The sequence below is a fragment of the Neophocaena asiaeorientalis genome, unplaced genomic scaffold (genome assembly GCF_003031525.2).
Source record: "Neophocaena asiaeorientalis asiaeorientalis breed wild unplaced genomic scaffold, Neophocaena_asiaeorientalis_V1.1 scaffold27, whole genome shotgun sequence".
NCBI classification, from domain to species: Eukaryota; Metazoa; Chordata; class Mammalia; order Artiodactyla; family Phocoenidae; genus Neophocaena; species Neophocaena asiaeorientalis.
Genome location: NW_020172816.1, coordinates 327,952 through 338,100, shown reverse-complemented (window position 1 = coordinate 338,100; position 10,149 = coordinate 327,952). Strand labels below are relative to the sequence as shown.

The following is a 10,149-nucleotide window of genomic DNA, read 5'->3' as shown; positions in this document are numbered from 1 at the left end:
TGAACTTCAGATGATAGGGCTATTTAATGGGCAGTAGGGAGCACCCAGTTCAGCCTAATTCTCCTGTGAGTTGGGGCTTGGCCCATCCAGCCCTTATCCATCCTCTTAAGGGGCGGATGCTGCACTAAACGGGAGAGGGAGTCGAGTGGCCTGTGCGTGGGTACCTCTCGGGGCCCCTCCTCTGACTCAGGCGGCACGGGAGCTGTTGTGAATTCAGCACCACTCTTGTTGGAGCAATATTAAACATCATGACCAAAGGCAGTTTTGACTCATTTATTTATTAATATAGAAAAGGAGCCCAAGGCAGCTGGACCGGTAGTACAAAGCACCAGGAGTTAATACTATTCTGGTGAAAGGGTTGGCTTTACAAAAGTGAAGGAGTAGGCAAGAGCTGCCCTGGTTCTGGGGCCAGGCCCAGCCTACTGCCCAGAACCTCGGAGCAGCACCTGGAACCAGCCGCTGGGAGAGAGTGACGGGGGGTCGGGGGCTGATGAGCTGGAGACCAGAAGGACAGGTGGCAGGGATGGGGGGCCAGGCAGTGAGAACCATCCTGTGGCTGATGAGGACAGGCAACTGCCGGCTGGAGGCTCCCCACTGGACCCTGGGCGGAGGCTCACGTGAGCCTCAGCTCCGGGGGCAGGTAGAAAAACCCTGCGGATACTAGAGAGGATGGGGATCCAGACACGGCTCAGGGTTGAAGGGCCTTTCCCTTCTCTCCACCAGGGGCCACCTTTCTCAACACTATGGGTGGGGCTTCAGGGCCCAAGGCACAGAGGGAGGCCCAGAGGCCTCCCAGCGGGAGGAAGAGGGGGCAGAAAGGAAGCACTTGAATGTTCCCAGCTTAGGCAGCTGGGGCTGAGACACAGGGCAGGCAAACAGCACCCCCGTACAATGAGGCTGGAACGCAGGGCTGGATTGGGCTTATCCTCAGCCAGGACCAGCCCCATGGCAACGGTGCTTGCCTCAAACCTTAGCAAACAGAGTCTGCTGTGGGCACTGGCTCTCAGCAGACCCAGGTGCCAGCCCTAGCTCTCCTGGAACAGAGCTGTCTCACCATGGACCAGCCATGCCCTGCCCTGCCCTGGGCCTCCTCTGTTAATGAGGGCTTTGGATATGACCTCTCAGGTCACGGGAGCTGCAGGACCTGCTCTTGGTACTTAAGTGGGAACCAGTCCCAACCAGACTCCGGACAGAACTTGCATGGGCCGGGGGGCCGGGGGTGACGGGGAAGGAAGATGTTCCTGCACGGAACCTACCCCACACACACTCCAGAGCCAGGAAAGGCCACTGAGAGCCTCTCCTTCGCCCAGGGGAGGCGGCCGCCCTCCCTTTGGCACAGGGGGGACGCAGCTTGGTGTGACCCTTCATAACCACACCTGGGTAACACTCGGCATGGAGAGAACGGGGTGGCACTCTGCAAGCCTTTATGCTCTTCCCTGGGGTGGGGAGCTCAAGGCCACTTGTGGCTTTTGCCTCTAGCCCTTAGCGTAGAGAGGAGTGCTGTCCTTCTGTGGTCCTGCCCTGCGGACAGCCCGAGACTCTGCCTGGCTGGCACATGTTAGTTGGTCAGGAAGGGACAGAGGGGTGAGTAAGGGGACAGGGGGTGAGAGTGAATCTCTGGCTTTCTCCTCGCCCTCTAGGGAGAGCAGCTCAATCAACCGAGTCGCAGATCTCCTCCACCACTGCGTTGAAGATGTGTGGCTGGTCCGCGTACACGTGGTGTGAGGCGCCCTCGATCTCCTGTGGATGGAAGACCCCACCAGGGGCGGGACAGCCCTTTATTCAAGGCACTGGAAAGCTATTGCACCATTTCTTTTTCCCTTAAGCCTGCTTGCCCGTCGCCCATGAGCACTTATTTTATCTAAGACAACAGTCCACCTTTCTCCCCAGATCTTGGCACTTCCCTGTGAGAGTCAGTGAATCCCAATATCCCATCCTTACTTCTCCTATGGCGCCTGATTTTATCTTTCCTTCCATGCCAGCCCCTCCAGCAACCTGCTCATGTCATCCACATGTCCACTAAAGCAGGGCCCATCAGGCACCAGCCTAATTAGGCATACTCATTAGCAAATGAGGGCGGGGGGTGGGGATGGAGGAGTGTGGTGGGAAGGCTTCATGGCAGCCTCTACAGTTCCCAGCTCTGGTTTGGGGTGGGAGTTACAGGGGGTGGAGGGACAGCGTGGTGCCTGTGCCTGACTACTGGACAAGAATCTGCCTTTCAGCTGAACCGAGCTACACAGAAGTGAGAAGCCCCTAATTATGATTTTACAGAGAGCCAACCCTTTCAAATCCACTGCCATAGCTCAACCTGTCCACTCCTCTTTCCCCCCAACTCTCCCATCACCCTTCGCTACCCTGACTCAGCTACTCTGGGTCAGTCAACACGTGCTGGGATGTTGCAGTGTTTCCACCTCAATCCTGCTCCTCCAGTGGCCAACATACCATGTCTCGGACGTAGGAATCCGGCCGCTGCAGCTTCACCTTTTTTCCCGTGCTGGTGTCTATCCAGGTGTTGGCCCCGTAGATCATGGTGATGGGCATTTCTTTTTGAATCAAGTGAATTCGCTCTAACATGGGTCGCCGGGCCCAGCCGAAGGACTCCATCATGGTTTTGAATGCCGTCTCCCCGCTGAAGAAGCAAAACAGGGTGAGGCAATGAATAAACGCCACAGCCTAAAATGTCAGTTTGTTGATCTCAGAGGCTGGGGAAGTATCTTTGTCATTCTTTGTGGTCCTCTCAGAGCCCAGCACTGGGCTCATTAAATATTAGGAAGATTAGGAGACAGGACTGAATCTCCAGAGGCTCCTATCACAGATGAGTTAGGAGGGACACACTTGTGAAAACTCCATGGCACTGAGAATTATCCAAGAGCCTAATAGGTCACTGTTTATTCAACAAATATTTATGTGGCATCCCAGAGCTGAGGGTGGGGACATATGAACAAGACAGACGCAGTGCCTGCCCTCCTGGAGCTCACATTATCTTCATACTTTAGGCATAAATAATGAATTATATGATTAACTTAACTTCAAATTTCCCAAGAATTATGAAAGGGTGGCGGAGTTCTAGGAGAACAGACTAGGGACTTGGCTTCCTGGGGTTGAAGGAGAGGGTCAGGGGGTTCACTTGGGGTGGGCTCTGATGAGCAAGTACTACAGAAGCACAAAGGGCTTGCTGAAGAGAATGGAATGAAACGTCAGTCTTGTGAGGACCTGGGGGGAGCAGCAGTTTGTGCGACTTGAGAAGCAATGACGGCCAATCTAATCTCCTTTGCTCCCTGGCCATTTCCTTAGGGAGAGCTAACCGAGGCTGTGTCACGAGGGGTCCGCAAGGCTGGGGCAGAAGCCAGCTGTCCAGGTTGCTCTCCTGGGAAGCAGGAGAGGTTGGGGACACCGCCGCCCAGCAGGCTCAGCCTGTTTAGGAATTATATCCCCAGTCTCCTTTGCACCCCTGAGATGAAAGAGAGCCTGGGTTCTGCACAGGCCACCAGAAACAGGGCTCCTTCTTAAGGCAGTGCAGCATAGTGGAAAAATCATGGACTCTGGAGTCAGAGAGACATGAGTTCAAATCCTGGCTGTAGTTTCTAAGCAAGTCATGTAAACAAGAATACACCTTAATTTTCTCATTTACAAGCTGGGAGGAGTTATACCCACTTTATTAGGTCATTGTGAAGAAAATGAAAATATATACAAAGCCCCTAAATTTAGGTGAAGCAAAGTAGGTACCCCATCCCCCAGATATTCTTCTTTGGCCAAATCGTATGTTTTCCAAGGGAATGGTAAGAGTTACCATGAGCTCATGAGGGTTACAACTCAGAAAGACTCGGGGGCTTATAAAATTGAGTGAAGGTGTTTGGGGGAAGGGGCTGGTTATCACCAATGTCATCTTTGCTTCTTCTAGGACCTGAATGAGGTGTGTGATTATGTACTCTGTGGCTTAGATTGGGAGGCCATTCATTATACGGAACTAGGTCTGGGACTGGGGAATGCTCTGAGGAAAGGCCTAGGGGTGGGCCTGCAGGGTCTCAGAGGGTATGAGACTGGCATTGAGCCCAGTGGGGGCTGAGAGGAGTCGAGAGCAGGAAGCAGTGGGCTTCCTGATTTGACTGTTGAGCTGAGTTTCTATACTGCTACTTAAGCAGGGCCCTTCAATCAGCTGGGCTCCTGAGGAATGTTGGATGAACAGTTCCCATGCTGCCTGAAAGCTGTCTGGGTTTGACGCTAATGCCCAGACAGCACTGCTGGAATGCAAAACCCCAGTTGCTTCACAGCTTTCGGCTGAACAGTCCTGAAATGAGGCATGGCAGTGCTGCTGCTCCCAATGACCTTGGCTCCCCTGAGATGCCTCCCAGTAGTGTAGGGTGAGGCCCCCACAGAGGTGGTGCCTCATGGTATCAGCCACTCACCTGGCACTGCCTGAGGGGAAGACTACCTCCCTGACTCTGCCCTGGATGGCACTTGTCAAGACTGTAGATCAGCAGGCTTCTGGGGCCTATGTCTGAGTTGTCATAGATATAAACTTCTAGAGATTCTGCGGACATCCCCAAATGCCCCAAAGATAGGGAAGGCATTCCTATCCCAACAGTAAGTATTTCAAGGTACACATAATTAAAATTTTAAATGCATAATCTATCCATCAGCAGTTCTATTTGTAGGAATGTAGTCTAGAGATAGTCACATGTGTGCAAAGGAAGATACGTAAGGAGGTTCCCTGAAGAAATGTCACATGATATCTCAGACCTAAACTAACAAGAAGATTCAGGAATTACAGGTCTGGGACAGGAGAAGACTTTCTTTCTTTCTTTTTTTTTTCTTTATAAAAATACCATGTTCAGAGAAGGAAGAAGAACTACAATCCTGCAGCCTGTGGAACAAAAACCACATTCACAGAAAGATAGACAAGATGAAAAGTCAGAGGGCTATGTACCAGATGAAGGAACAAGATACAACCCCAGAAAAACAACTAAATGAAGTGGAGATAGGCAACCTTCCAGAAAAAGAATTCAGAATAATGATAGTGAAGATGATCCAGGACCTCAGAAAAAGAATGGAGGCAAAGATGGAGACAATGCAAGAAATGTTTAACAAAGACTTAGAAGAATTAAAGAGCAAACAAACAGAGATGAACAATACAATAACTGAAAACTACACTAGAAGGAATCAATAGCAGAATAACTGAGGCAGAAGAACGGATAAGTGACCTGGAAGACAAAATGGTGGAATTCACTGCGGCAGAACAGAATAAAGAAAAAAGAATGAAAAGAAATGAAGACAGCCTAAGAGACCTCTGGGACAACATTAAACGCAAAAACATTCGCATTATAGGGGTCCCAGAAGGAGAAGAGAGAGAGGAAGGACCAGAGAAAATATCTGCAGTATGGTACTGGCACAAAAACAGAAACATAGATCAATGGAACAAGATAGAAAGCTCAGAGGTAAACCCACGCACCTATGGTCACTAATCTATGACAAAAGAGGCAAGGATATACAATGGAGAAAAGACAGTCTCTTCAACGAGTGGTGCTGGGAAAACTGGACAGCTACATGTAAAAGAATGAAATTAGAACACTCCCTAACACCATACACAAAAATAAACTCAAAATGGATTAGAGACCTAAATGTAAGACTGGACACTATAAAACTCTTAGAGGAAAACATAGGAAGAACACTCCTTGACATAAATCACAGCAAGATCTTTTTTGATCCACCTCCTAGAGTAATGGAAATGAAAACAAAAATAAACAAATGGTACCTAATGGAACATCAAAGCTTTTGCACAGCAAAGGAAACCATAAACGAGACAAAAAGACAACCCTCAGAATGGGAGAAAATATTTGCAAATGAATCAATGGACAAAGGATTAATCTCCAAAATATATAAACAGCTCATGTGCTCAATATTAAAAAAAAACCCAATCCAAAAATGGGAAGAAGACCTAGATAGACATTTCTCCAAAGAAGACATACAGATGGCCAAGAAGCACATGAAAAGCTGCTCAACATCACTAATTATTAGAGAAATGCAAATCAAAACTACAATGAGGTATCACCTCACACCAGTTAGAATGGGCTTCATCAGAAAATCTACAAACAACAAATGCTGGAAAGGGTGTGGAGAAAAGGGAACCCTCTTGCACTTGGAATGTAAACTGATACAGCCACTATGGAGAACAGTATGGAGGTTCCTTAAAAAACTAAAAATAGAATTACCATATGATCCAGCAATCCCACTACTGGGCATATACCGAGAGAAAACCACAATTCAAAAAGACACATGCATCCCACTGTTCATTGCAGCACTATTTACAATAGCCAGGTCATGGAAGCAACCTAAATGCCCATCGACAGACGAATGGATAAAGAAGTTGTGATACATGTATACAATGGAATATTACTCAGCCATAAACAGGAACGAAATTGGATCATTTGTTGAGATGTGGATGGATCCAGAAACTGTCATACAGAGTGAAGTAAGTCAGAAAGAGAAAAACAAATATCATGTATTAACACGTATATGTGGAACCTAGAAAAACAGTGCAGATGAACTGGTTTGCAGGGCAGAAATAGAGACACAGACGTAGAGAAGAAACCTATGGACACCAAGGGGGGAAAGCTGCGGGGGCGGGTGATGAATTGGGTGATTGGGATTGACATGTATACACTGATGTGTATAAAATGGATGACTAATAAGGACCTGATGTATAAAAAAATAAATAAAATTCAAAAAAAATACCATGTTCATATCACTTTTTCAGTTAAAAAAAAAAAGATCTTTGCAAATGTTTTCCAGTCTTTTTGCCTGTCAGGCTAACTGCCTATCTCCAGGGAAGAGTAAGGATCCTTCTCTAGAGACGGGCGGCATGTTTAATTAATCTATTATCTTCTCCATCCCTTTGCGCCTATCCCTGGGAAAGTCTCTGGAAACCATCAAGCCTGCTAATGCCTATGTTCCCCTAACTGAATGAGAGCTCTGTGGAAGAAGAAATATAGCACAGAATGATCCTGGGACCGTTCCGGAGTTTTCCAGCAGCTCGAGTTTTAGCTGCCAACCCATCGACCTGAGCTGACTCTGGAAGCTGCCCTCACCTGGGATTCTGGGCATTGCAGTGGTAGATATACTCCGATATAGTATCATCGTCAAAGAAGTCTGCAAACTTGCGTTTGAAGTCTGGTCGGAATCGCTGTACCAGGCTGGGCCCTGGGAGGGGACAGAACGTGGAGAGGCCGATTTGAATAGGGAGGAAAGACTCCTGCTTTTGTATGTGTTAACAACTTTAACCAAACATTATTTCTCCTAAGGGTTTGTTTGCTTTGTACACTTAACGTTATAGTGGCAGACAGAGCATGCAAGTCTTTTGGGAAGCTCCAGGTGACTACAAATGAGAGTCAGTTAGTTGCCAAAGAATTTAGACAGTCTAATGTCACTGAGGAACCAGATTATCTGCAGCTCAATGAAGTCCCAAGATCTTTCTCTCCAAGGATCACAAGCCCCACTGGAGTCCATGGTTGAGATGCTTTGCTTTTACAGTCTGAGCTATGTTCTCTTTCTCCCCGAGACCCTTTATGGCCGTTTAATCTTCTGAAGGTAGTGGATGAAACCAGACCACCTCCCAAGAGCCCTCTCACGTTCAGGCCTGTAATAGAATATGAGTGAAGAGGTAAAACTAATGCTGGCATCTCAGACTCGGGGCACAGTTTTAGAGCAATCTGTTCCCTTCACCTTTCTTTAAATAGTACATATACAAGCAGTAGGGCACTTGAAACACACTGTAAAAATTGGGCCTAATGAATGATCAGCTTCCGGCCTCTCTCTTCTGGTCTGCTGTCTCTGTGTGAGAAGCAAGGGGTGAGAGGGAAGCAAAGCCGGGATCCCCTGGGCCCTGGTCCTCCTGCATGGCTGCCCGCCAACCTCCCCAACCATAACAGCTCTGATGCCCATGCATGGACCTGGTCAGAGGCAAGTCCAGAAATGGGGAGAGTGGTTAGAGCAGGGCTTCTCCCTGTAAAAGGATTATAGAAGGTCTGCTGGAGTGCACAGTGCTGGATGCCCTAAGGTCAGCCCTCTGTGCATTTAGTATCCTTTGGCACCTGTGTCTCTTGCTTTCCTTCCTTTCTCCCCAAACTCCTACCTTCTGCTCAAGTGCTCATTTTTCTCTTTTATCCAGAGCCATTCTGTTTCTCTTGAAGGGCCTAGAGAGACAACTCTTATTCAGCCATTAGCAATTAATTCGTAATAATTGGCTATTGAACATTACTGTGTATTTATAAGCCATCAGTGCAAAATAGATGGCCACCAATCTTTTCCGTAAAGGGAATCTGCTTTTCACTTTATCAGAGTAAAAGGCTCCCCAGATAGGGAGGGTGCTAGCAGTGTGAGGTCAGAAGGCTGGGGCATATTGATCCCACTCACTCTGGCTGGCTCCCCGCTCCTTCCCTCCCTTCACTCACAGGATTTGCTGACAGCTACTAAGTGGTGAAGATGTGGTGTCTGACTGGGGCAGGAGCTTGCCTGCCACTGTGGGCTAGGCTGGAGGCTCTGGTTCTGACCTCTCCTGGCAACAGGTGCTGGGTGAGCTGCAGGGGTGGGATCCAGCAGTGGTGACCACGCTGAAACACCAACAAGCTGCCATAAACATGTAGCACAGAAACTCAGCAGAGGAAGAGTCAACTCACAGCCCCTTCCTCTCTCTCTGGGGCACAGAGTAGCAGTTCTGCTCCATCTGTCTCTTGCATGGAAAAGCTTTTTCCATGCAGCTGAAGGAAAAAAAGAACCTTCTGAAGCTGCAGACAAAGACATCTGGTCCAGATTAACAGCTTTAAATAACAATGTTAGGCCTATTCCCACTTTTCATGAACAAGAGGGGATGGTGAGAGTCCAGGTGCAGTGGGGTTTCTAGAATGGGAGAGCCGTGGTTTGAGGAGATAGTTTTCCATCTATAGGCTACTCACCCCAGGGCCCAGCTACTCGAAGAACAGCCAGTGGATTGGAACGCCCTAGGACAGAGGCCACAGCCTTGACCCAGGTTGGGGGTGCACGGATCTGACTGGGGTCAGTTGGTCGGAGGGGAAAGCCCCATGGGTCCACCAGGATGAGGTGTTTAACTCTAAAGGAGGAAAAAGGAGGAGTCAAGTTGTCTTTGCTTGAAGGTATCACAGCCCTTAAATCACCCAGGAAGAGAACTATTTGAAACAAATACCGGAAGTTTCCCAGCAGGGCGAGGAGTTGTGATGGAGATGGGTGGCTCCCCCTTACCTGTCAGGGTACTTGATTGAGTAGGAAGTGGCCAGGAATCCTCCCAGACTGTGCCCCAGGAGGATCATACTGGGGATCCCCATGGTCTCCCGCCACGTCTCTATAGAGGTCACAAACTCGTCCTCGGCCCCCTCTGGGTCCCTCGGGAACGTTGGCCTAGAGCTTCGCCCGAAGCCGAGCAGATCGAAGGTGTGCAGAGTGCGGCGGGCGCTCAGTGAATCCATGTTGAGGATCCAGAGGCCCACGCCGCCCCCAAAGCCATGCACCATCACCAGGGGGGTGCGGTCCCTGAGCTCAGGGCTCACTGTCACCGTCCAGATCTTGTTCTGGTTTGGGAGGGACACATATCGGGCCAGGAACTTGTTCTGGAGGCCTGGGGAGAGGGGTCCAGGGCAGAGCAATAAGACTGTGTGCTGACAGCATCATCCTTTTGCTTGGACTCCCACTCTTCAGTTCTCTCTCATCCCCAAACCCTTCCTGACCTCCCTTGCTTTTCCTTTCACAACTCTCTGACCATACATCCTAAGAGTTCAACTCCAAGTACAATTTGTAGACCGTCTAGTCTGTAGGTATTAAGAGGGGCCATCTTATTCCTTGAGGCTGTTTGGGTCCCTTTGGGTCCATGGTGGCAGTGACCCCACTGACCCCACAGAGCTTCAGCATCGATCACTCTTGTACCTGTATGTGCTTGGGGCTTGACCCATGGACAGTAGTGTCCTCACTGAGGGTATTTGGAAGGGTTGAGCCAGGTCCCTCTTAGGGACAGACCAAGGTGGGCAATGCTTGCATGTACCTGTATGTGCTTGGGGCTTGACCCATGGACAGTAGTGTCCTCACTGAGGGTATTTGGAAGGGTTGAGCCAGGTCCCTCTTAGGGACAGACCAAGGTGGGCAATG

At 49.2% G+C, this 10,149-nt stretch overlaps 1 protein-coding gene across 2 annotated transcripts in view; it reads right to left on the bottom strand.

Moving 5' to 3' along the window:
- Positions 1–258: 258 nt before the first annotated feature.
- The window catches only part of ABHD4 (abhydrolase domain containing 4, N-acyl phospholipase B), a 16,487-nt gene continuing 6,596 nt past the window's right edge, over positions 259–10,149 (bottom strand). Inside the window, exons 3-7 of one of the 2 annotated variants that reach the window (XM_024741671.1) lie at positions 9,253–9,625; positions 8,949–9,103; positions 7,086–7,197; positions 2,443–2,629; positions 259–1,740 (exon numbers count right to left, since the gene is read on the bottom strand). In XM_024741671.1, coding sequence (XP_024597439.1) covers positions 1,651–1,740; positions 2,443–2,629; positions 7,086–7,197; positions 8,949–9,103; positions 9,253–9,625 — 917 coding nt within the window. In that variant the 3' untranslated portion in view covers positions 259–1,650. The remainder of the gene's footprint in view (positions 1,741–2,442; positions 2,630–7,085; positions 7,198–8,948; positions 9,104–9,252; positions 9,626–10,149) is intronic. The other variant, XM_024741672.1, reaches the window with a different exon arrangement.